Genomic DNA, 27215 nt, shown 5'->3' with positions numbered 1-27215 from the left:
GGATTGTGAGACATTATATGCACTTATAAGAAACTTGTTACAGTTCATAGATGACTAAGCCATATTTACAATAACATGATACATTCATTTGAATTTAACGAACTTACCTTTTACACCCTTTGTTAAACTTTTACTTAGCTTTTTTGTTGCATATGATTAGTAGCATTAACTAACCATTAACTATGCGCTAATTAACTGTTTGCAGCTAATGGATATAAAGTGAAAATTATTATTTTCATGTAGCATAAACAGTTAATAATACTTAAAGGGTAAGTCTACCAATTTTACACATTACAGTGTGTTTAAAGGATTTGGGGAGCTCTACTGCAAATGTGAAAAAATAGGTAGTTTAAAGCCTTTCATAGCTTCATGTAATAAGATAAATTGCCTGCAATGATGTCATGTCAGTTGCATTGTGGGTAATGTAGGCGCCATGTTTTGAAAGGAAAGTCCACAAAACAGCAGAACAAGAGATAGTGTCTCATTTTTTACACACAAAACCTGGTGCCTACATTACCCACAATGCAACTTAGCCACTAAAATTGCATCACTGGAGGTAATTTCTCAGATTTACTAGAAGATTGGTGGAATTACCTTTTAAGCTACCGGATCTTAAGCGAGAACAACAAATACCTTATTTGGCTTCATAAATCCTTTAATATGCAAGTATTAACAATTAATTATAGTGTTTGCAGCTGCAGGTTTAGTAATGACATAATAGGTATGTTACTTAATAAATAAATATGTGTTTGTCTTTCATTAAGCAGCCTGTGAACTGAAAACAAGTTTCTCAGCAATAAATGTGATCATTAATAATGTTAAAGATGCTCTGTGTATCTTTCTAAGGCAACAGTTTTGGTCTTTTAGTCCTTTATTATTGAGCTGTAGGACTTCTACATGTGCAGTGTGCTGCATTTATTCTCACCCCGACATGATTCAAACTCAAAAAGCCAAAGCCGACCATCAACAGTGTGATATCCTTGAAAAACTCTCAATGACACGTGGCTCAAACGCGACTCTCTCTTGGTGGCAGCGTTTGGTTTTTCTTTTTGTGACCTTGCGCTTCGAGGTGCATTTTTATGTGCCATGCGGCCAAATCCTCCTCCTCCTCGCGTTACACTTTCATTTGAATTCAGGCCTGCTGACGAGCAAACACACCCGCGCACACAAACAGCCAAGTGGCATGTTTTATTTATGAATGAGGAACCTGCGCGGTGTATTGTGTCCCTGATGTTTGCTTTAGCAGCGAGCCAGAGATCCAGCTCCCGGCCCTTTGATTAGGCAAAGAGCTGCCACCGAGGGGGGGGGGGTTCTGTGTAATGAAGAGATTATTGAGCCCCCCGAACTGTACCCCAAACCCTGCATGAACACACACATATATATATATGTGTGTATATACAGTTGCAGATGGACAGCACACACATGCACTTAACCTGATAACACTGTGCCGCAGCTTTTTCTTTTATGGGAGCTGGGATTGCGGGCTGCACAACAAGGAGAGGCAGAGGTCTCTAATTAATTTAGAGTCCTCTGTGGATCTTGGAGGGTATCAGGGGGGTTCGAGTCTTCGAGTAATTCAGCTCGGATGAATACCATTACCATCTAATGCTGTCCAATTACAGAGGCAGGGCCTCCACTGCAACTCCTAGATGATAGAGAGGAAATAGAGAGGAAGCACTGAGCCGCATTACAGCTGTACTTATTTATTTATTTCTCTGCGTTTACTGTGTTGAAATCAATAACATCTCCCAGTCCATTCATTCCTGAGCTTTACATGTCGGTGATAAATTCTGTCATATCTAGATGGATCCAGTTTTTTCTGTTATCAAGCAGGAAATGAAACAAGCGCTCCTGCGACAGAGGTCACGTTTAATCCCGAAACACCCAATCTGGGTTCCTTTCAGATATATGGCTCGGAAGACCGGTATAAAACTCAAGCCTGGGCCATTTTATAGATTACTCGTCCTATTCCATTTGATATTGCTTCCCCCCCCCCCCCCAAACGGTGTGTATTGTTGTCAGAGCTGGCTTTGTTTGGGAGTTTTATTCCAGGAAAACGTTGCCCTCCACAGGAGAAACAGGGGTAGTGCATCCACCATCCACCATCCACCATCCTCGGTCCTGCCAGCCAGTGAATGACAGTCAAGCGAGAGGATTACGTCCTCAGTCGGTGGATTAAATGTTCTCACACAAAGTTGCCAAGCGTGTTTTCATCGCGTCTGACTTTGAGACATCTTCCCAGGACGTTTGCCCAAGGCGTGTTGTTGCGTTGTTGCGTTTGCAGCTGCAGCTTTTCTTTGAAAGAATATGCTTTCAATTAGCACAAAGAGAAAAAAAAAAGAGCTGTGAAGTCGGTGCAGACAATAAACATTTCAGCTGAGAAACGCTGTAATGTATTGCTCCAGCTTTCTGGCCACATAAAGATATGGTAATGTTTGATTTAATGGCTTCAGGCCTTGTTAAAATTGCTGAAATTATATATCGAACAAAAGCAATAGAGAGCTTTTTTTTTTTTTGCTTTTTTTTTTACTGCGACGTCGGTTGTAAATCCTGCGTTGTTATTGAGGTTGTTGGCAGGACTCTGTCAGCAGACACATAGTGCTCGTGGTTTATGCCTGGGGCGCGAGTTTGGCCAACAAAAATCAGGACTAAAGCTACCGTGCTTTTGTGGGAAACCAGGCCAAACTCGCTCAACAATACTGTATGCATTAATACATGCGGCGCGGCGAAGAAAAAGCCCTTTGTGCTGGTTTGAAATGTAGCTAAATATGAGGGCTTTCTGCTGCCATGTTTCCATCCTTTTTTCTTTTCACTTTGCCAAGTAAATATTTAGGTTTTTCAGGGATGACCTCCTTTTTCGTGTTCCTTCGCGTCTTGGCCCATTTTTTCCCCCCTCAAAGAAGAGCCAGAGAGTCGTTGGTTTCGCTCCAGATATATAGGTCCGGCTCTTGGCAAAGGGTGAAGCGCTGCTTTACGCTCCTGTAAGGGCTGGATTTACAGCCGCCATTACTCCTGACAGGAGGAGCCTCCCCGTTGTGTAAAAGAGCCGCGGCGCATAGTAGCCGTGGATTTATGGTCGCAGCGGGGACCAGAACTGGTTTTAATGGTGACTCGGTTTTAATATTCTCTCTCTCCTCCCCCCCCCCGACAGACTCACCCAGTTAAAATGTGGCACAGACACGACATGTAAAACTGGCAATTTTGCAAAGTCTTCAGCGATTTCTAGGCAGTTGTTTGGATATTTGTACTCAGTTTAATCATGTAGTGTTGCTTTAAATCATTACTGATCATCCTGAGGAGGTTTCGTCCTGATCGATCCATTATTCAGTCGCGCCACTAGATGTCCTCATAATGCTTGCCTGTGAAAAAGCACCTCACCATCTTCCACCGAGCCGTGATCGCTGCTCAACACGGGCAGGGAGGCTTAAAGACGAGCCGCAGAGTCGGAAAAACGACATGAACTCTCAATTGGCGTCTCAGACTTCTCCTCCGGTCCGGACGGACACGTTCTGTACATAAACAAATCTAATAAATCGCACCCTTCAAGGCAGATGATGTTAATCTTTTACCGAGGACTGACAGGATAATCCTCTCCTGAATTCACAGCCTGAGACTGACTTGTGTGCAGACAGAGTTGGAGCCCTAATGACTCAACACTTCAGCGTTTTTCTTCTTTTGGAGAGCCGACAGGAAGCGCGCTTCAAATTCAAATCTCTTACTCAGCATTTTCTTCCAATTTCTCCTCCCAGTTCGCCTCCCACGCCGCCAACCCATTTCCAGTTACTTTACAGTATTTCCAGCTGACAAGATACTGACAGATGGTTGATCACTTAAACTTTCAGCTCAAAAATATAATAAATGGAGCCAATTGCTTTGTCATAAATTGTCAGAGGCGAGAAGAGCCGGGCTTCGTGCAGAGCGGCTCAGGGAATGATCGTTTGCTCCGTCAGCTGAAATCCTCGCTCAAAGCTCCTCCGCAACTTTGTTACTGAAACTCGCTCGCGGTGCCAAACTCGGCCCCTCTCAAGGAAGGAGGCAGCGCGTGCCGTCGCAGGGGCCGCGGCCCTTTGAAGTCGGGTTTGAGGCGAGAGCGGGTTCTTCTCTTTTGGGAGCAGATGGCTGAGGCCGTCAGACAGAGAAAGAATCCAATTAAAGAGTGAAAAAAAGGAGCTTTGGTTTTGGGATTGTCTCTGGTGGAAAAAAAGGATAGAAGCAAAAAAAAATGGCTGTGATCTGAGGAGACACGCTTTGAAAGTTCCTTATGAGGAGGATCGTGTTACACCTCACACTAAACCGAGCTGCAGAGGAGAAATCCATAATTCTTGGCTTTAAAACAGGTTTTGATTATTAGAACCCAATGACAAGTAAGTGTTGGTGATGCAACCCTAAGCCTGTTGAAGTTTTATATTTCTTTACGTTGATGTCGGGGTCAAAAAAAAAAAGATCCTGTTATGTTTTAAAATATCTGTTTGCGCTAGAGATTGTCCCAAATTCTCACTGCAAACACCCAATTTGTGTCACCACAAACACAGCTGGACTCGTCCCGACTTCCCATCAAGAATATCTAGTTTTTGTCACCACAAATACGACTGGATGTTGTCCTTAGTTATCAATAAAAACACCTGGTTTTGTCTCTATAATCGCTGCTGGATATTTCCTGACTTTCTTTCTAAAATATCACAGCTGGACAATCTTAGTTTTTGTCTCCACAAACATGACCGGAACTCACCAGTTCTCGCGATGGTCTGGTTAGGTTTAGGCACAAAAACACTTGGTTAGGGTTAGGAAGAGATCTTGTTTTAGCTTAAGATGCCTGTTTTGGTCACCATAAACTCAGCTGGACTCGTCCCGACTTCCCATCAAGAATATCTAGTTTTAGTCACCACAAATACGACTGGATATTGTCCTTCGTTCTCCATAAAAACACCTGGTTTTGTCTCTATAATCGCTGCTGGAGATTTCCTGACTTTCTTTCTAAAATATCTAGGTTTTGTCTCACCAGTCATATCTAGAAATTGTCCTGAGGTCTCATTAAAAGCACCTGACTCTGTGGCCGCAATCACAGCTGGACAATCTTAGTATTTGCCTCCACAAACATGACTGGAACTTGTCCCGGGTTCTCGCGATGGTCTGGTTAGGTTTAGGCACAAAAACACTTGGTTAGGGTTAGGAAGAGATCTTGTTTTAGCTTAAGATGCCTGTTTTGGTCACCACAAACACAGCTGGAGATGTCCTGACTTTTGTCGCCACATATACAACATCTGGAAAGGAACAAAAGGCGAGGATGACGAGGCTTTCCCTCTACGATGCTGTTGGAAGTTATAGAGCTTTGATTTTGCGCCTTACAGTAGTTTTAAAGATATATGAACTCCTCTGAACTCAAAATATATCAAAAGTTATCGGGGCATTTTCACTCACAAAACACCTTTCCTTTTCGCACAGTTCCTGAGCCGCAGCCCTGTGGAAATAAATCAAACATGCAAGAACAGAGCAGAGTCTGTTTGTGGGGGAAGAGAACATGGATCGCTGCTTTCCAACTGTGAACGTTTTTTTTTTCTGTTTCTGGATGAAAGTAGTGTGAAGTGTGAAGGCTCGAGGACCTTGATGCCGTGAATATGCGCACTTGATGTGCCTAAAATGAAAAGCAGAGCGCGCGGAAGAGATGGAGGCCGGGATGTGTTGTCTGACATTTAGCGGGGAACTTTTCTGTCATGGCAACAGAAGGAAGAGGAGGTTCGTTATGAACATGTCAAAGAAAACAGCAAACTCCAGAGACAATCTGGAGGCTTAAATGTCATCATGCCCTTATTATTCTGTTGCCCATCAACCCTAAAGTGTGAGAAATATGACAGGGAGGTTGTTTGTTTTAATCCAGGTGACCTGTGAAACACTTAACTTTCTCCAAAGAGGGTCAGAGGTCGGGTCAGCAGTAAAAATGGAATCCTACTTGTGCTTAAAGACTATAAACATGGCACATGACACATGACTTTCGGGATGATCTTTTGAGCCCCTTAGGCTCAACACACCACCGAGAGATGACCTTCACATATTTTTCTCGTCCACAGCGAGAAAAGCTGATCCACGAGCTAGAGGAAGAGCGACGTTTGCGACTGGAGAGCGAGAAGCGTCTCCGGGAAGTGACCGAGGAGTCCGAGCTGGGACGGGCGCAGATGGTCTCACTGCAGCAGCAATTCTCCAGGTAAGAAAAGGGCCCGAAGGTCGAGAGCGAGTCCGACTTCATTGACTTTATTGAAGGACCGCAGTGACCCTGAGATCCTGTTTGTCAACCTTGATACGATTAACTCCTGAGCCAAATCGATAGAGGTGGAAGGCTCATTGCTGTGCTTCTGATATGATATTGAGGACGGCGTCATCCAGTATGTGCTGGGAAAAGACCTACTCTGCTCTTAGCCAACTAGAACAAGAACATGTAAAGAATAAATAGAGACTTTACTTTGAAAATATGGAGGAAAGCACAAAATTAGCAGATAGACTTCTCACGTCTTTACTTGGTTATCTAAGGTAATCGTTTCCTGACTTCTTCCACTGCTGCATACGTGGGAATAGAAATGGAGTGAATGTATCGGCAGTGCGTTAAAGCTTTTAAAAAGATGACCTCAGATGCTTCCTGGCCGTTTCCCTACACTACAGCCGAGATCATTTTAGAAGCTATACACAGGAAATAGTTGTCTTCATGTTAATTATTCACTGGCTTTATTCAGACTTTATTCATCCTGCTTTAAACTGGCCTTCGTATATGAGGTTACTCATCATGAACAGCAAAAAAGGATATTTAAGTCAGTTTTAATGACTGTATATCGCTGGAAAAAAGCCAGATATTCATATCAGGCCACAGCATGAGCCGCCATGCTGAACATTATCTGCTAGAACCTAGAAAAAAAGCCATGTCATCATTTTCCACCTTCCTGTCGCCACATTTCCTGTCATCTTTCTACTCTCAGCCGTCGAGTAAAGGTTAAAAAATGCCCCCGAAAATCCATGGAAATATATCAATCTAATAAACACTTTGACATTTCGTGTCCAACGTGGAGCAGACATATGAAAAACTGGCTTTTTTTCTTTTTTTCTCGAAAGTTGCTGGAACTTTCATCTCTTCTCAATGACAGTAATCGATTTTTGGCGGCAATTTCCTGCAATCAGCGTCTTTTGTCTTTTATAACCTTTTGGAATCAATATGGCGTCCCCCGCTCTCGCCGTTTCACGACGTCATCAGCAAAAATGATGGGTTGATACGTCACCGTTGAGAACTTCTGAAGCGTGAAGTGCTCAAACAAAACGCTCTTGTCATAACTTTCGTAGCCTCTCTTCCCTGAGCTCGTCTTCCACCTCGCAGCCGCTGAGGTGTGACGGCAAAAAAAGAGGAAGAAAAAAATGAAGAGCTGGGGACGAGTTGATGCCTTAATTAGGCGATAGGCATTCAGTGCTTTACTTATCAAAAAAAAAAAAAAAAAAGGCGAAGAAGAGAGTCCAGAGGATTTCACATTAACTGCTTATCTTCTCATTAAGTTGGTGGAGAAAATCCTGTACGTTTTAACGGTCCCAGTGTTATAGAGTAGACGAGGGCGGAGTTGCCGCCGGGGGAAGAATAAAATATTTAAGAGCCATTCTGAAGATTTATCACACATTTGAAAATGTCCCGCTGATGCCTTCTGAATTTAACACAGCGGTGATTCTCGCTTATGTTCCCAACCATGTATTTTATGAAAGCAATTTTGTTTGTCGCACTCATCCAGATACAAACAAAAAAAGAGGCTTTTTCATAGTGTGACTTAGCTTTTTACCTCAAGGGGTTAAAGGACACATCTGTGTAGTCCGCAAAACATTTCTGGAGCTCCACAGCAAGTCAGTGTTGCAGCATTCTCCTAAACAGCTGAAAAGAAAGATCCATACAGCTCGTCAGGCGTAATCCAAGTCTCTAAAGCCCACAATGATTTTAAAAGAAATAAAGCTCTTCGCAAGGTTGAGATTATGCATCTATTTAAGACATTGTGCATGCTAATGCTTTTAGCTTTGCACGTCATTGAAGATTTAAAATGAAAAAAACAGCTGACCGAAAACCGCTATTGGCCACATGTCGAATTCAGGCCCAGAACAAACAGTGGGTAGGATATCACCAGAGTAACCGCTAACTGTTGCTAACTGTTGCTCACTGTCAGGGGCTAACACAGGAGCTCTTGACCAGGACAAGCTGGGGCTAGCTGATTAGCATGCTAACGTCAGTAGATATTTCTCATAATGTCAAAACTGTTATTTCTTTACATTTTTTGTGATCATTTGGGTAATTTTTTAAATGTTTTCAACTCAAATTCTCACATATTGCACCTTTAATAACTTCAATACAAAGTGGGTTGGCAAGTTTGCCAAGATAACTTCTCGTAACGCACTTTATACTGTGAACTTTGGATGTTTTTCTACCAGAAATAACAGACAGTACAGCCGACAGCTAGTAGAGGTGGTGTGTTTTTTTCTCATCAGAAACTTTCAGCTCTCTGGCGAACTCTCTTCAGCCACCTTTCACCTTATGTAGGTTTCATGGTTGTATAAGGACACGGTGTTGTATTCAGTCGATAACCCTGAATCGAACTATGAAGCAGGACATTGCCTTTAACTTTCATTCCTTTTATAAAAGCAATTCCGTTTGTCGCACTTGTGCAGGACCGATCCTAGAAGAGCTTTTACAGCTGAGAGCAGCTCATCTTTTACCTCAGGTGCTAAGAGTCTTGCTGAAGGCTCCTTTAGCTGCTTGCCCTCTTCAATACGTCAGTAGCAGATATGACCTTTGAAGTGATGGTTCAGGGGTAGTTTCAAGCAGGTATCGCATGACTTCCTATTCAGTCCGAGGTATATAAATCACCAATAAATCTTGTGTAAACCTGTCTGAGCCAATTTTATAATTCTTGCACAGCTGGTTGCACCTGTCCACGTCTTCCCTTCGGCGGTTCGACACAAGTATCTGCCTGTCTGACCTGTTCGTAGACATAACAGGCTCGCAGCACACGTTGCCAAGAATAAGTGATAATATTTGTGGGGAATTACTGCACTCCCCCTCCTCCTGTAAGAGTCTTTGAGTGGGTGGGAGTATCGGTGATGGGGGGGGGGGCAGCCAGAGCAAGAGAATGTACTGCGATTCTATTAGGTGTGAAATATATAAAGCTTATCCATGATTGGGTCCTGCACAGCTCCCCACGGAGACGGATGAATTTGTCGCCATAGCAGGGGTCGCGCCAGATAGATGGTTCTCATCGGCCGCAACCGAGACTGCGGCGCTGCAATATAGACAAAGATTCCATTATGTGCTCAAAAAGTGCTTATCGAAAAAGGGGTGCGGGGGGACTCGGCCGTTGTCATTCCAGCAGCGTCGCTCATTGTCATCATGCTGGATTGCTGTAATTTCCGCGCGCCGCCTCGTCAATGGTTTTTGCGCCTCCTCGGGGGAACGCCAGGTTCGGCTGCTTTCCTCACACGGGCCTGCAAAGATATCTGCCTCCACCTCCACACAAACAAGCTAACAGGATTTCGGTCTCACTGTCAAAGTCTTAATCTTTGTTTAAAACGTCGCTGAGTGCCTGAATGAGCGAGTGCGCCAAGCAGAGTGTGTGTGAGGAGTGTGTTTACCTGACCCCACAGTGGATTAGCATGCTTCCACTGCAGCCAGCACTCGGTGGCAGATGGGACATCAGCGAGGTCACTTTAATTAGGGACTTACAAGCTGGTGAAAAAAAAAAAAAAGCAGCAAAAGAAACTCGGTCATTGGGTGACTGGGAAGGCTTCCCATGAACCTTTGCACTCCGTACTGTATGTGTGCGCTTCCTGTCGACCAACGGACGGCAATCATTCGAGCCTCCGCTGCGAGACTTCATCCATATCTCCCAATTGATTTAAGCTTATTTGTTGCGCATTAGGGGAATAGAAGCCTCACTTCATCAATGTGTCTTTGGAGATAACACCCGCAAATCATGTTAAGTGGACATCCAATCTTTTAAATAGACTGGGATCTGTGTGACCCCAGGCAACAATTGATTTGCGTATAGCTAATTAATTGAGCCTGTGCTTTGAATCATGACGACGGCGGTGAAATCAGGCCAGTAACAGCCGCACCGATTTGGATGATGAAGCCGGTCCAAAATGCGATAGCGGAGATATCAAACAGAATTTAAACGAGGGTGTTTAAATGGATTTGCCAAAAATAGGGTCCAGTCGGATTTAACCGAGCACCATTGATGGTTGTTTGATGTGTTGAACCGGGAGACAGAGGTGTTCTGTGATGATACCAGACAAAAGTAATGAGCCGCTTGTTAGAGTCGCACTTCTATGGGATCACACGCACATGAACAAACAGGCATATCCACTGCAAAGAGGAAAGATCAGACACTCCTGGAGCCAGACGAACACCGGGGGATTCTTTTTTTACAGCTTTTATTTGTTAAACGCCCTTGTAACGCTTTTGCTCTTTGGCAGGGGATGAATGTAAGGCACGAATCGCCGAAAACTGCCTTCCCTTTTTCTACTTTCTCCCAGTAAAATGCTCACTTTGCCGGCTGACATCAGCAAGTCTGCATTCCTCAAGTGACCATTTAGGTGTACGCACACATGCTCATACACCCCTTCCCCCAACTACCTCTTAGCCTGCATGGTATGGGTCACATGCACAGCCCCTCCTGACTTGGGTCAACCCCCCAGGGCTTCACCACCACTAGCATGGCCTGCCGTCATTAAACTCCCAGCGGATTAGTGGGGAGACTCCAGCCCACAACCCAACAGCCTCCTTGGCCCACCCTGGACGTCCCACAACTCCATATGGGCAAGACATTTAAGAGGCAGGACTGGACAGGGAAAGATGGGGGACTCTGTTGGCTCGCCCTTCAACAAATGAGTGAATTCGAACATCTACCCAGCGAGGACGCTCCGAGGCCTTGTCCACATCCCCTCCCCTTCCTGTGTAAGGATGACTGGTGAGCCGACAGGAACATGGGGCCGACTGGGCGCTCTAAAGATGAAGGATGCGGTCTTCAGGTAACGATCAGAACTCTTGACATCCTTTCAGTCTTTCTGAGGCGATTTTGTTTGGTTCCACTCCGCGGCGTCTTGTTTTGCTCACCATCCTTATCCTCTTAAAGTCTTTATTGTAGTCGTTCCTCTGCCTGTAAATGGAGATTAGACCCTTCCAGAAAGGGAAAAGGAGAGGCCTTTTGTTTGCTGCTGCTCATAAGTCTCCTCACACGCTCATCTCAGCGTGCACAGAAGCTCAGGTACGATCTAGGTGCCGTTAGGGTTTATCTGTCTTTGTTTTGTTTTCTTCAAGGCTTTTGGGGTTTCGCTGAAGATAGTTTGGAAATAAATCCAGTTGCCCAGATCACACGTGCGCTCATCAGCAAAGGCAAGGCGTTTACAGCCCAGACCGCTCCACTTGACTTTGAATCATTGCCGTCTTGAAGGGCCCTCTTCGCGGCAGGATATGGGAGACTTACGGCTAGACTAACAACAACAGCAGACGATGACTGGTGCCTGCAGATTTACAGCTTCACGGCGTATTCCCTCGGCGTGTGAGAACACATGTGTGTGTGTGTGCACAGAGGGGGATGATGTAAACAGGCAAGAATGGCGTTGTTTAGACAGTCACGCGCAGGGTGAAATCCCTCCACGGTCCGCGGAGAAAAGTTCGGTCCCGGGTGCATTCATGTGGTACTCTCATTAGCACTGCTGCACAGCTGGACCTGCAGAGGCTAATACACTCAGAGAGGGAGAGCTGAGTGATTGCACTATGTTTGCAGATCAATGCCCTCTCTTCTAATCATCCAAGCGCCCAGCCACGCCCGGGCCGAGCGTTTTAATTTGGTGCATTCGTAATGGGCCCCCCTGCATGCCTTTGGCGGCTGCAGGGTTTAGCCGGATGAATCAGGCCCCTGTTCAAGACGACACATCTGGGGTCATTAAGAGGATGGAGGGGGGGTCAGTCTTTTTGAAGTCACTTCCTTGCTCCTGCCCAATGGGGAGGAGGGCTGTTAAATAGATAATAGGTGTCTGGACTATTTTGGGGAGCACCTCATATTTAGAGGATTTATTGGTTCATTTCAGCCGCTCTTTTTAACTTCTAGGGAATTACGTCTGATTGAACTTAATTTGGGTTGTTCTACTCTATCACTTGTGCTAAATTACCAGCCCATCAGAGAGCTTTGGTACCAATCCACCCCACTTTTTAAAACCACGGCGGGTTTGTGTGTCAAACCGCGACCGATGACTTCATTCGAACTATGTCAGACAATCACGAGCACTTGTATGCGACAACTTCCGCCTTGGATTAAACATGCTGGTTATGATGTTTATAAGCACCGCGAAAGAGGTCAGATTACAAGCTTTTGCAGAAGTAGGGCATCCATCCTCACATCATGATAGCTCGCCTGTTCTCTCTGGCTTGTGGAGCTGGTGTTCACAGATTGTAGCCCGGAGCCAAACAGCATGTAATTCAAACTGACCCCATGGTTGCAGTATAGATTTGGTTGTCTGGCAGCTGCTCTGGTTGACACATATACACAGCATACAGTTGTATAAGCTGACAGAGTTTTATTAGGTCATCTGAACAGAAAATGTATCTACTTCTTCACTGCAGAAAAAGGAAAAGATAAAATAAAAGAAACTAACGCTGAAATTGAGGAGAAAATGACTTACTGCTTGTCCAAGAAATCTTGAAATAAGTTGGTTTAGTCTAGAAATAAGAAGTTTGATCAATTTCAATGGGTGAAAATGCTGTTTTTCTATCAAATTACTGCCGATCAGACGTGAAATCCACTCTAATATAACTTCATTTAACAGAAACATACTCATTTACAAGATTTCCTGACTAATCGAGCTATAGAATACACACCCATGATCAATAACATACCATGAATCATCAACAATCTAAGATTTCTAAATCTTGCTGAGCACAGAACCTTTTGCAGTGTTGAAAGTGTCATCTCAGTCCCATTTTTCACTTTGGAAAACTCTCAACCCTCAGTAGGAATATCTTTAATTGGAACCATCTTTGAGAAAAAGTCACTTTGAAAACCTTTCACAGTGTCTTCTGCAGATTGTTCAAAGAGCCTGAGACACTTTCTGAAAATAGATATTGCTGTTGACTCTTTTAAAACGCTTTAAAACAGGTCCTTTTGTACTGGGGTTGAGGCAAAAAATCTCAGAGATGGATGCCTCAAAATCCAGGCACTTGAAGCCAGAGTTGTAAAAGGTAACCAAAAGTCATACTTGAGTAAAGATATTGTGTTAAAATATTACCCCAGTGAACGAGAATGTCAGCCATATGAATACTTCTTGAGTAAAATGTCAAAGTATTTTATATTAGATGTACTTAGGTATCAAAATCAAGTTTAAGCTTCTGTATCACCGGCACTAACTCTCTATCTTAACAACTTCCTACACCGTCTACCCAGTTCCCAAATGACCCCACGTTCGGAGCCGCCGAGTCTCCCGGTGTAGGTGAAAAGCTTAGCTGTCATCGTGACTGAGGTTTTCCCACTGGGACGTCTTCCTCGGTCTTTATCTCTGCCTCACATGTGGAACACACATGCCTTGTTACCCACTGGGGAGACACAAGGAAAGACTCCACAGCGAGATCCTTTCTTTTTTTTTGAGCACCAATGGCTTCCTCATTGCAAAACTGCTTCCTTTCAGCCAGGGGTTGAACATGTGGGACAGCCATCGTGAATTTGCGCTCTAAATCCTTCCAAATGTACGGCTGGAGGGATGAAAGAGGAAGCAACCTAAATCTGGTTCCCTCCATATGTCTCTCTTTTAATTTACGCTCTTTACGGACTAGTCCTCGATTGCATCCAGTTGGATTTTCTGGTAAATCTTTTGTGTGATCCTGGAAAAAAAAAAAAAAAACAGAAGCCGATTTAACAAGAGAGTTTTCCCGTTTTAATGCATTTCTGATATTTGCAGCTAGGAATTCAGGGTTCAGGGTTAGGGTTATTTGAAGTTAAGAGAAAAACAACTGAAAAAAATGATCGTCCTCACAGCAGTGGGCCGACAAATATTTGAATGAAATATGACTTCCAGGGCATACTAAACACTTTGGCCTCTTGATCTCTTCCTCAGTGGCATGTGTCTCTTGTTGATAAGGTTAAAAGGTTGCCAGAGAGAGCGAGCGGTCAGAAGGGCGAGAACCTTTGTAACGCTACCCCGCTGTAACACGCATGACTGATGTTCGTGACTTTTAACTGTCCGCACGGCTCTAAACCCGACCAAACCTTTAACCAAAGGGGTCCAGTTCAGTTCCCCTCGCCTTCATCTGGGTCACGCCTAAGAAAGGGTCTCCTTGCATGTTTTCTGCAAAACAGCCCTAAGAGGATAAGAGTGGCTTAGCATTAGGTTAAGCTAGGCAATCATCCGGTGGGCGTACATAAGTGATTCCGAGTAGAAGAATGGAATATTCTCGGGCCGAAGCGGACAGTTCTGCGAGGCCTCGGCGAGGTCGCGTAAGGCGATTGCTGGAGTCGATTGCAGCGGTTACACGAGTTGCCCCGCTGGCCTCGATTCAGCCGCACAACCAGGTGATTGTTCTCCCGATCACTTCAGCAGCCGTGGGATTTTCCAATCGCTCACCGGTCAAATCTGATTAGGGGGGTCTCGGACAACCTGAGGCTCTGACAGTGCTGATAAAGTGAGAGTGTGTGCCGAGACGAGACAACGAGACGCTGAAGCATCTCAGCTGATCTCTCGCACTGTGTCAAGTAGTTTGTTTTTGTCCAGTTCTTTCACCCTGATCTTAATATCCCTACTGGATGTTAACGCTCCGCTTGTGATCTGTGTTTTCTGCGGCTGCCCGCCGAAGTTTCCATGGGTTTTATGATGTTGTTATTGAGTGTCAAGATTTGTTTCTGTGATAAAACAGAAGAAGAATGCAACATTTTGAAAGCAAGCTAAGTCGCTTCTGCCAAGGAATGCTGGCAGCCCAAATATCCGATCGTGGCAGGGGGGATTAACAACTCCTGCCCGGTCCGAGCTGTGAAACATGCAGCGACGCGGGCGGCCGTTGGCAGGAGAGCGATTACTAAAATAAACACACGAGCATCTAATGATAAGTGGCACATTTGAGGAGAAGAAGTTCGAACAACTAGCTCGAGATATGAGAAATCTCTCGCCCTGGCATGCCGCCTCGGCGTTAGCCGCTCCTTGCACGGAAGGTGTTGATTTTAGTGAAGCCAAAGCCTCTTAATCACCACACACGTACACACACATGCTGGCTGACAAAACAGGGGGATCCCTGTCTTTAGTAGTGCCTCATCCCTGCCCGTCCATCCCTGATTCCCTTCTGATCCGATGCTACCGGCCTGCTTGCGTCTCAGCGGGGGCTCTTCTCCCTCAGAGAGGGCTTAACGTGGGACATATGGGAAAGTCTTTGCCTGCCAGATCACTGTCTTTGCACAGGGCCAGTGTCGGGTAATGACACACTGGAGACAAGGCAGGAGGAAAAATGAGAGCAGGAGATCTGCTGCGAGGCTGACTCGGTAACCCGGCCGCGGGACTGACCGTGCTGTCCGCCGATTGAACGAAAACCACTCAGGCTTATATGATGACTGCATGGCCTATTTTAGCTCAGAGACCCACATTGCAGTGATAGTGTCTGGGTCACGTTATAGTGCCGGGAGAGACGGGAGGTGGTGGGTGTGCGTTCGGATGTCTCTGCACATGGAGCTCAGGGATGTCTGCGCCGTGTTTCTGGCTTTTTTCCGGAGGAGCGGCGGCGTGAAGAGTGAAGAGAAACTCAAGATGGGGTAAGTTTGTGTCGGCTTTTCAGAGAGGTTCAGAGTCCTTTGATCATTTTCAGGTGTGTGAAGGAATTTGTCATTGAAGGTTAGAGCTGTGTAAAGCCACCAGAGTTTCAATGAACAGAAAGACTTCCTGAATAAAACGCTCCTTCGTTTGAAGTCTCGGGTGTCATTGTGCCTTTTGACAGCGAAAGAAGAGGAAGAGCGGGGAAGTTTTTCATGTGTAAACCGCAAGTTTGTCAGCGCGAGGCGACGCGGCACATTTCACCTCTAATTGCCCCGGCGTGTTCTGATGATGCATCAGTTTGTTCACCTCTGCGGCTCGCCTTCTCATCAAAACCCTTGACAGCGCCGCGATCATGTGTGAGGGAGAAGAGGGTGTGTGTGTGTGTGTGTGTTGGCCTGAGGATCGTCAGACCTCAGGCTGAAAATTGATTGGACCCTTAATTGTATTTCCTGGACTGCTGACGAACGCCGCGTTTGAAATTCAGCTGGCGCGGCTCGAGGGTCAGCGGAGTCAGAATTTGCTTGCGCCTCCACAGACGCCTCTTCAAAACACACACACACACTCACATTCGTCCTTCCTTTCCCTCAGTGACGTTTTCAATAGGTCGCTGGCAAGCACTTTGAGATTAATCGCACTATCTCACGGAGCAGGACTGTGTTTTTTATGTAAAGTAATGCCCTGTCATATGGGAGTTATATTCCATCCATCATCAGCATTTAGCAAACTCTCTCTCACGTATAAACAGGCTGAATTTACAGTAATGACAAATTACGCTCTTTATTTCACGGGATGTTTCTGCCGGACACTCCTCCCGGGGAGGATTTACTGCTTTGCAAACACACATTTAATTATTTAAATACACTTTTTTAGGAGTCGCATTTCTTCGTAATGAGCTCCGCTTTTTCGGATGAATCGCTGCTGCTCTGATTGAGGAGAAGTTCTGTTGAGAGGCATCACAAGCGCTTTTGTTGGTGTTCGCAATCAGCGCAACATCGATAGTGATTACTGCCGGGTAATTGTCCAAAGCTTTCTTATTTGTGTCGCGGCTCTGCACGAGTCGGCAAAGAAAATTAGACGATAACTAGTAGTTTGGGCCCAATCTGGTGTTTAAGACTTTACTGGCGCATTCCTCAGTCTTGTGCTTGAAGGTTTCCTGATGGTTCCAGGTCTAAAAATACTCTGCACAGCATAAAGACAGGGAGTCCAGAATAGAAGAAATCTTACTTCCAGATGGACCAACTTTGTTTGTCCCTTAGCACCACCTCTAAACTTCAAAGTCCTTCGGTTAGAGTCCGTCCAGCGAGATGCCGCACATCTGTGCCGTCACCGACAGGAAACTTTGAAAGGCAAACACAAAGGGTTTCTTTCAGGTGAACGGCCTCAGCTGTGGCACCACATCCAGATCCCCCCCCCCCCCACCCCCCGCTCCCATCTTAAGGAAGCTGGCAGGCCGAGGCATCAAAGTGCATAATGTGAAGGTCGCTGAGGTCTTCGCAGTCGTAGCGAGAATGCTGAGAAGCTTTCCCTGGGAAGTTATGCGTGTACGGCTGCAAAGAACAAAAAAAGAAGCAAACGCTGATACCATTCGTTTAATTTTACATTGATTTGTTGCCGGGCTCATTTGGCACGTTTTCATTCATCTCACGTTAGAATCATTTCTGCTCCATCTGTTGGCTTCGCCTAATGATAATTCTGCTGTTTTCTCATTTCAGGTTTAGTTTTATAACTGCAGCATTTGCATAAAAATTAAAATAATAAATGACTAGACGGATTATATATATAAATATATATATATATATATATATATATATATATATATATATATATATATATATGTATATATGTATATATATATATATATATATATATATATATGTATATATATATATATATATATATATATATATATATATATATATATATGTATATATAGTGGAAGTCCATGGTATGTTTGTGGGAAGCTGAATCAGAGATAAACTGACATGTTTTGACTCAGAGAATACGAGGCAGGTATTGCTAATTATAAAACTCATCAGGTGTTTCTATGACTTGGCCAACATTTCCATGACCAGTCTCATCCAGCAGGCAGTTAGTTTAGCCCAGCATAAAGACTAGAAACAAGGGGAAACAGCTAGCCTGTTCCTGTCCAGAGCTAACAAAATCTTCCTTGTTGAATCTCTAAATCTCGCTGATCAACACGTTATATCTTACTTAAAGAGAAAATGTTCAAAAATTTGCTATAACTAATATACTAACTAATATTAGCTCATTTTTGTCCTAAGCTCCCGTGCTAGCCGTGTTAGCAATAACATTCCCCTGCTCCAGGAGCTCCCAGTCCTGACTGCTAGCTGCACAGCTAACTGAGCTAACTGCTACAGTTAGCAGCAGTTAGCAGTTACTCTGGTGGTGTCTGCGCCCTATTGACATTAAAACAACTTGTAACTTGTAAAACAACACCTTTTATTTTCATATAAATAGATGCTCAGCTGTGTGAGTGTCATGCTAACACACAAGAAGCACACACACACACACTGTGTCTGTATCTGCAGCTGGTCACCTTCCCAAAATCCCCTCAGACCAACAAGCAGCCCTGCTTGCCATGCTGATCATGCCCGTCTGACAGTCCTTGACCCCGGTGTCAGCGTCTCCGGACTCCAAAGCTGTCTCTGTCACGTCCTCTTTGCTCTATAGGTTGTGCTGATTAAGGCCAGCATTTAAAGCAGGAACTGGAGCAATCCGCCACCAGCCAGCCCGCCTGCCTGCCTGCCTTCCTCGACGACTGTTCAGTCAGCAGCTACTGGCCTGATTACAGCCGGCTTTGTAGCTCAGCCTGGACAGATGGTGTGGCTAGCACCGTCCTCTGCTGCCCTGCCTGCGCTCATTCTCACCCGCTGCCATGCACCAGTCAGGGGTGGATCGGCGGAGACGGACCAGGACGTTATTATATAACAAAGCATGTAGGAAACGTATGCACGTCAAAGTTTGTGTGAAAGTCAAATTCTTTCATTCACACACTGAAAAATGTGTTTTCTCTAAGTCGGATATTTTATGCACCGTGAAAATAACACAGAATCACTAAGTAACGGCTGAAAACTTCTTTGGCTTTCAGCATTTGCATCTGTTTTTTTTTTCTTTTTTTTAAAGGATTAAACAAACAAGATACAAGATGTTGATTTAATGAGCTTTACAGGTGCTGGGTGGCAGATTCTGCTGCCTGTTAGATTGAGATGGAATTCAAGTCTTTATGCTAAGCTGAGCTAAGCTAACCGGCTGGTGGGCACGTTCAAAACTGCACACAAAGCTGCCTCCATAGTTGTAATAACAGAAAATAAATAACATTAAAAAAAGTAAAGTACATACTGTAGCTGTTCACAACACAAAGAAGAACGCCACGAAGCTATTGCACAACCCCCTGTAGCCTCAAGCGATAGTATTCAAAATGCAAACGGTGTAAGACAGGCGGTGTGAATCCCGCTGAAATTACCATTTTAAACCATGATTTGTTACGTAAGGGTGCCTTTTGTTCTGTGAATGAAACCAGTAAAGGGAGACTGTCAGATGATTCCCACCTGACGCTGTCAAAGCCCTTCTTTTGTCAAGATTGCTCCTCTCTAACGCTGCCTGGCTGTCACTTTCCATCCGCCGCTCGCTCCCGAATGTCACTTTTATCTCATCATTTCCGTTGTACATGATCCCCCGGCCGCGGGGCCCGAGATCGTCTTACGCAGCTTATCTGGGCGCTGCGGTAGCCTTAAAGGGAACACACGTCGGGTCAGAGTTCTCCCTGCAGCTCGATGGATAAAGATGGCATGTGGCTCTCACTCGGATGGAAATCGGCGGAGGCATTTTTTCGCCCGCGCTCTTTGGCACCTGTTTTGCATGCAGCTCGCAGTGTTCGCGCCGCAAAAACAGAAGATTGTTTCGAGCAGACCGGGGGCCCTGAAGGTCAAGGTCACTCGCTGGCTGTTTGCTGCTGTGATTGCACTTAATTCAAGCCATCATCTGAAACACATGCGGCGGGTCGCACACACACACACGCCCACAAAATCACACACAATAAGTCAGTAAGTACCGCGTTTGCACATTTTGTACCCAATCTAGTCATTTGACGAAAGAAAAAAAAGTGTTTTTTTTCCCCGAGCTGAATTTGGGATTCGGCCCAAAAGAATACCACTCATCCATCTTGTGTCTCTGGCGCCGGCTCTCTTTTTCATTTCCAATGTGGGGACAATTTGTGTTTGTTTCGTGCGCGCATGCTGATGGAAAAGCGTGAAAAAAAATCACAATTGAGGGATGCAATGATCCATTTCAAACAACAAACATCTCATAAAAGTGTAAAACAGCTTGAAAATGGATCTCATTTCAGGTGTTTACAGTGGTACCTTGGAGTCGACTTGTCACTTACGAGCGGCTGATGGCTCTGGCATCACCTCATTTTAGACATTTTAACCTGATATCACCCTGCGGGTCCTGGAGCGGGTTCATTTCGGCTTCTCGACAGTCGAGATTAAAACCAAGGCACGTTTGGACCTTGGCTTGAGTGTTGCTACACCTCGGAGCGACGTGCCCGAGGAGCTCTGGCTGCCTTTAACTGCTGCAGGCTAAACAGCAAAGTCTTTAAAGAAACAACGTTCCGGTTTCTTGAGGATAATACAAAGATTTATTTCTACTATCTGAAGGCTTGCCCTCCTAACCCAATGACGAATAACGCTGTTTGTCCAACTCTGTGGTTTTGGGTTAGGGTTAGGGTTAAGTTTTGGTTTGGTTGAGCTTCAGAACTCGTTTCAGGGGAATGATCATGACTGTGGTTAAAATGATTAAAACGAGGACAAGGCACCCCAATCGCCATCGTACATTTCTTCTTGAGGGCAGTTCTGGCTACTTTAGATTTTTCCATGGATGCTCATAAAATGCAACATCAAGCCAAAAGAAGAAGAAGAGTTGAGACCACTTATTTTCTAATTAGCGTGAGCAGAAAAAGGGCCACAATGATTCCTGCATGATTCAACCTGTGTTGTATCGGTTTTGTTCACCCTTGACCTCCATTTTTCATGTTGAACTGACCGTGATATGTTTTCTGTGTGCAGGATGGAAGAGACGGTGCGGTCGCTGCTGCAGAATCAGAGTGTCCTGGAGCAGACTGCCGTGGACACGGTGGACATCATGAAGGCCTACAAGGTAGACTGACATCCCGTGAGGGTTTCACTCTTCCTGTAGTCATTCAGCAGCCATGTTTCCATCAAGTTATCAGGAAAATTTGAGGAGAAGTTCACAGGGGAGAATCGGAAATCAAACTAGGGTTACCAAGGCTGTGATAAACAGAGAAGACGAAGTAGAGGTTGCGAACGTGAATCAAAACCAGTTATTTCCCTCCTGCCAGTAAACCGAAAAAGAGAAGAACAAGAAGCAAATCTAGTTATCATCTAAGCGAGAATGACAAAGGGAGGTCTTCAGGGATTTGCTGGCGCGTTATGGGAATGTCTGGAAAGACGCCGCCGTCGGAAATACCTTCCGCTTTTTCTTCTCCCGTGGAAAAGGTGTTCTCATCTACCATCAAGCGGAAGCAGAAAACCCCCTCAGACAAGCCTAAAAATATCAGTGAAAGCACAGCTTATGTGATGAAAATGTTGGGGAATGTCGTGAGAAAAGGCAAGTTAAAGTTAATTAATCAGTCAAAAAGTTATTTAATTATGACAGATGACAACTGTGTCCGTAGATTCCCCGATAACACGCTGGTAATCTTCTTGCAGCGATGCTTGTTTTTCAGCTTCAGAGATCCACAGTGCAGAAATAAAGCCAGACTGCACCAAGGTGAAAGCCTTCATTGCCGTCCCTGTTACATAACTGAAAAAATGGCCGCTGGGATTGAGCGGAGAGGCAGAAAAAGAAAAAGCAATACCACATATTTCCGAAGCGCAGGGTCACCTCCGGGGTCGCACTTCACAATTTGGCGCTCGAGATGTTTACATGGTGTTGAAGCGCTGACATGCTGTTGCCTCAGTCTGTTTACCATCAGTGTGATGTTTCTTTTTTACCGAGAGCTCTTTTGCTTCCAACTATGTTCGATGAATTCCTTTGTAGACTTTGTGAAAACGCTTGAAAAATGTGCCGACGATCTGCGGTGCACTTCCTTTTCAAAGCGCATGATAACTTTGGTAGTCCGTTAATCAGCGAGGGTTTCATTGTCTTCGGCACCCGGCGGCTGAAACAAGAGCACGGTGCCTCGGGGGGGGGAGGGGGAGACGAAAAGGCCATCAGTAATTCAGCAAGTGTGCAATAAAGAGAGTCTGTATAAATGACTGCACAAGCTCCTCGCAGGGAATAAAAGACGGAAATAGATGCAGAAAAAATAAAAAAGGGTGCAGAATATAAAAAAAGAAAGGAAAAAAAAAAAAACGAGCACTCTGAGATTAAATGTCACTTTCTTACGGCTTACTTTCCAGTGAGTACGAGAAGACTGTGAAACATGATAATAGACAGATATGCAAATTGTCTGGAGTTGCGGAAGCTGTAAAAATTAAAATATGACTCGTGAAGTCTCCGTGAAACTAATACAATGTGTCAAAAATGCAAATAATGTTATCAGCGCACACAGAGTAATCCCTCTCGAGGGTTCAACAACAAAAATGGATTATGTTGAGAGAAACAGGGCGATACAAATAGGAATTATAAGTGGTTGCGTACAGTAAATATTTACACCTGAGTCCAATCCCAACTAATTCGACAACACAGTGAAAATGATTGAAACTTTTCCAGTTTTTTAGTCAATCGTCGGGAAAAATGTGAAAGGTGACGTTATGTTCGATAACTCTCAGAGACCAGCAGTGGCAGAAAACAAGAACAAACAGGATAAAACAAGATAAAGGTGGCATCTACAGATTGCTTGTTTTGTCTGACAGAAATATTGAAATGTTACAAAACAGAGAAAAGCGGCAAATTCTCACATTTGAGAAGCTGCAACCACAGATTGTTTGGTGGTCTTGGGAGATAAAGGACAGGATTTTATTTTAACTTTTTTGAGATTGTAAGCTGATGAAACCTCACACTTTAACTCCAAAGTTCCATAAAGTGTTCTTTTGGGGCTAATTGGCAAGTATTAGCATGCTAACATGCTAAACTAACAACACCTCTGCTTAGCATGTAACTTACCCTCGAAGTTCCCAGAGATTCCCAGAGGAATTAATGAACTTCGGGTTGACGGGTGTGCACACAGAGCTAGATGGAAAAGAGGCATTGGACTTCATATAAATACGGTGTTGATTCCTTACATAACAACATACAGTTGCGTGAGATTGTGCTCAGGAGTTTATTTCTTCTCAGTTGTAGAGCTTGTATTTACCACTCTGGACATACTCGCCTCCTTGTGTTCAGCAGTGGACGAACATTGTCAAATAGAGCCGACTCGGAGGGTTATTATGATATCCCCAGTCGCTGTATTACCGAACACCCTTCATTCCTACGCAGTGATGTGCTCCTGCTGCAGCCGTATTCTGTGTATTCAGCCGACAAACTCAATAACTTTAAAGGGCAGCATGAGGGACAAGGTTCCCTCCCCTCTCCCACTCCAGACTCTCTCCTCGGAGATTATTACCGAGCCCTTTAACGCCGTCTTATGAGCAGCCTCTCGAAGCGCATCCTGCAGACTGCACAGGCTAGCGCCAGGCAAAGAAAAAGCACATTTCGAAACGGTGACTTTAAAGTATTGCATCCTAGACAATTGTCTGATGGAATCAAGCAAGATTGAAAACCTAATAAATGTTTGGAGGAGATTGGATCAAGCTGCTCTGAAGGACATCGTTTTTAATTCTCGTTGAGGCGAGAGAAAGAGCCGTTCTCTGCTGCATTTGGATATTTAAAAAGATGCAGCCAATCCATTAGTGCTGCTTACCTCAACTATGTCCAGCACATTAACCATAGGTATCTTCAGGTTTGTCAATTATCTGTCAAAGCTCAGTCCGAAGTGACAAATGTAATGCGTGTGCAAGGTGATATATATCACACTATAATGACAGGGTCAAATTCAGTTGGACTGTGTTTGCAGAAATAGGGAACAATAATTCCTGTTTTATTAGAGTGGAATAACACAGTCCAGCTGGGAGAAGTGTTTTTTTTTTTTTTATATTTTCTGCATTTGACATTTAAGAGGATGAGAAATATGTTTGTTGTACTAGTTATCTCTTCAGTCCAGAGATGGTCAGGATTCCTTGAAGGGGCCATGAGATAAAGTTGAGGGCGTTGCAAGATAGTTTACGGGGAAGGACATACGGAAAATATGGTTTTTGCGACTAAAATTTGATATTTCCTTTCCTGTTTTTGTCTTTTCCTGTTTTTTAATGGATTGTTTTCCTTCTTCAGGAGATAAAACCAGCAAAATTGCTTCGATTTAATTCCAATATTTCAAGACATTTTTGTTTTTTTCATTTACATTTTTGCCAATAATGAATGTAAAGCACACCCTTTTGTCTGATATTGCTTCAGAAAAACAGCAAATCTTCTCCATTGAGAAGCTGGAACAAGTAAATGTTTGGCATTTTAGCTTTAAAAAAACATCATAAATTATCAATTGTTCTAGCTCAGAGGATTCATTAACTACATGTTGGTGCGGTGAATAGATATTCAGTGAGTAGGTACATACTTTGATGCTTCAAAGATTACTTGAAAAAGATGAATAATCTCATGAGTGTGACGGAGAGTTCATTGTTGTTGCTTTTTGCCGTTTGGTGCTAACCAGACAGTGCCTAATTAGGAGCTAATTATTACTAGTAGTTAATTATCTCACATGGCAGGAAGACAAAAAAAAAAAAAAATCACAAGAGAACAGAGATGGTGGGAAAGATAACTGGCAGAGAGACTGAGAGAGACTTTCAAAGGCGGCAGAGAGAGAGAGATGGAGTAGGATCCAGATGATACAGACGAGACAAGAGCCCTCAAGGTCACTGCCAGTCTTTGGAAAACAAGCGAAACATGATTAGGGATTAGGGGATGTTTTGGGGCTCTGTTGTCGAGGCTACCTCCCGGTCGTCCCGTCTGCCCATCTGATCCTCTCCCCTTACGTCTCTCCCCTCTCGCTTTCTCCTTCCCTCTGATTCTTGTCTTTCACGGTTCCGTCCTGCCCCGAAACATTTGTCATACCTCACGTTTGAGCGCCTTCTTCCCATCTGCTCGGGTGTTCACTTGCCAAATTTTCTCCTTCCTTTCTCTTCCTCTATCTCCCTCTAACCTCGTCTCGTTGTCTGTGCGACAGGATAAACTCTCTGAGGAAGTGCAGAAGCAGCACGATGGCCCCGAAGAGAACGGCTCCCCGCCGGCGACTCAGACGGAGCCAGACACCGGGCCGCCACCGAACGCCGATCCTGATGCCAGCCAAGCAGAAGAGGACAAAGACAAAACCAAGCCCCTTCTGGAGCGCCTCAAGGCCTTGGAGGTAACAACTTTTCTTTTTTTCTTTCATACCGCTTTGTTTTCTCTCTTTCTTTCTTTTCGGCTTTGTTCTTCTCCACTCCTGCCTCTCCATCCACACTTCCAGCCACCCCTGGCTATCCTCTGTGGCTGGCCTGTCTGCCAGTTGTCAGAGTCCTTGCTCGCTTGTGTCTGAAAGCATGACAGCTCATCAAATTCTCCAGCCTTCTTCGTTTGGAGAGCAGAGTCATCCTATGAGAGCCGCCGCGGGGGCCTCAGGCTTTACTCCGGCTTCGGTTTGTTTTCCTCTGCGCTCAGGGATTTGAGCTGCACTCCGCCACGAGCCCCAAGCAACAACCGAGCGCAGCAACAGTGATCCATAATTATTGTTTTTTCTTCTTTTTTTTTTTTTTACTTAAGCCACTGGACACATCCTCTCAGATCTCTTCAGCAATTAATGCACTCAGATTTAATTGAATTAGGCCACATGTCTCACATACCCATTCCTAAGTGACTCCATGGTCTTGATGTTGATGTGTTGGAAGGACATACAGTCTTTGCCTCCTCTCAAGGCCTTTATACAACAATAAGCCACAACCTTGGGTCCTGGCATTCACATAGATGCCCCTTGACTTGCACTGCCTCATGGCAACGGTGGCCCTGATGATAGTGGCCCCCCCCAGCAGGACAAAGCGCCACCACACACCGCAAGAACTGCTCAAGAATGGTTCAAGGGTCGTAACAAAGGGCTCAAGGTATTGACCCGACCAGCGAATTTCCCAGATCCCAATCTGATCAAGCATCTGTGGGACTTGTCATGACAAGGCTGATCTTCATGGATGTACCACAATGGATCCCACTTGTTTCTGATCCATCAAAGCATGGGCACAGGGCTTCTCAGGGTGTCCCTGGTTGTCTGGCACCAGATCCTTTGATACCTGTGGCTTGCAAGATGGGGCCTCCATGGGTGGTATTTGTCCTGGCATGCCCCACGGATGCTCAGTTGGATTAGGATCTGGGTCAACATGTTGGGCTCGTTATTACGTTCCTCGGGCCATTCCTGAGCAGTTCTTCCAGTGTGTCAGGGCTTAGTGTCCTGCTGGAGGGGCCACTGCCTTCAAGGAGTGCTGTTGCCATGGTGGCTGTCTTTGCGGTCAACAATGGTTCTTGGGTGGGTGAAGGTGAGCGTAGATGTTATTCACTTCATTTCTGTTAGTCATTTCAGTGCTGAACGATGTATTTTTTCTCAGACAGCATTTAATGCCAGTATTCAAGAGGCTGTCTAGCAAGGGACTAAAGTCTTTCAGAGAACACATAAAAAAAGAAAACAGGAGGAAGAACAGGAGTATTCTGTCTTTCTTTGCCAAAGTTACACTAAACCCTCCCTGATAGAAACTAGACCCTAATTACAGCAAAGTGGCAGGTAATTGCCTGTTGCTCCTCAGCTGTAAGTTATCTTCCGAGACTGGCAGGAAGTATGGTCAACCTGTCCCGGCGATCCCTCTGATGAAGCACATCGGCTAAACATTACATTTTAAATGGCTTTATCAAAAGTTATCTGCCATTTTATTCCGTTCTGCCGCGCCGGTGATGGATGCACCGCCGGGCGAAGCAGCCAGAACAAAGCAGAGGCAATACATCACAGCCCCGCGTCGTGAATAAGCTTCACTGACACTAAGTAAGCACTGCCCAGCTCTTATTTCTCCAGCTCAAGTGATACTGTTCATTAACTTGGCAGGCACGCACTGTGGTCTGTAACTGGGGCTTAAATGAATACAGCCAGACTGTGGGAGAAATGCCCACTGCTCATCTTACTTGTTCCGTGATGAGAACATAAGTTGCTAATATAACCTGTGAGTCCACTGAGGATCAAAGGGGCAACGTGATAAATCTGAGGCTCGGATTGTGTAAACTAGTCGCAGGAAGTGAACCCTTTTGTATCATTTGAAGTACATATAGTAAAATTGTAGGTTTCTACTGCAGTTATACCTCATAAGTCTATATTTTTTAAAAATGTTTACACC

General features: G+C 44.7%; 1 protein-coding gene across 5 annotated transcripts in view; it reads left to right on the top strand.

Moving 5' to 3' along the window:
- Nucleotides 1–27215, top strand: part of LOC115577099 (nck-associated protein 5-like) — a 154151-nt gene that overhangs the window by 88907 nt on the left and 38029 nt on the right. For 4 of the 5 annotated variants that reach the window (XM_030409905.1, XM_030409906.1, XM_030409907.1 and 1 more), the window contains 3 exons: nt 6066–6199; nt 20880–20970; nt 25037–25216. In XM_030409905.1, the coding sequence (XP_030265765.1) occupies nt 6066–6199; nt 20880–20970; nt 25037–25216 (405 nt within the window). Of the gene's footprint in view, nt 1–6065; nt 6200–15457; nt 15792–20879; nt 20971–25036; nt 25217–27215 lie in introns of those variants that run through there. The other variant, XM_030409908.1, reaches the window with a different exon arrangement.

The sequence above is a fragment of the Sparus aurata genome, chromosome 24 (assembly GCF_900880675.1).
Source record: "Sparus aurata chromosome 24, fSpaAur1.1, whole genome shotgun sequence".
NCBI classification, from domain to species: Eukaryota; Metazoa; Chordata; class Actinopteri; order Spariformes; family Sparidae; genus Sparus; species Sparus aurata.
This window is presented reverse-complemented; position numbering and strand designations above follow the sequence as displayed.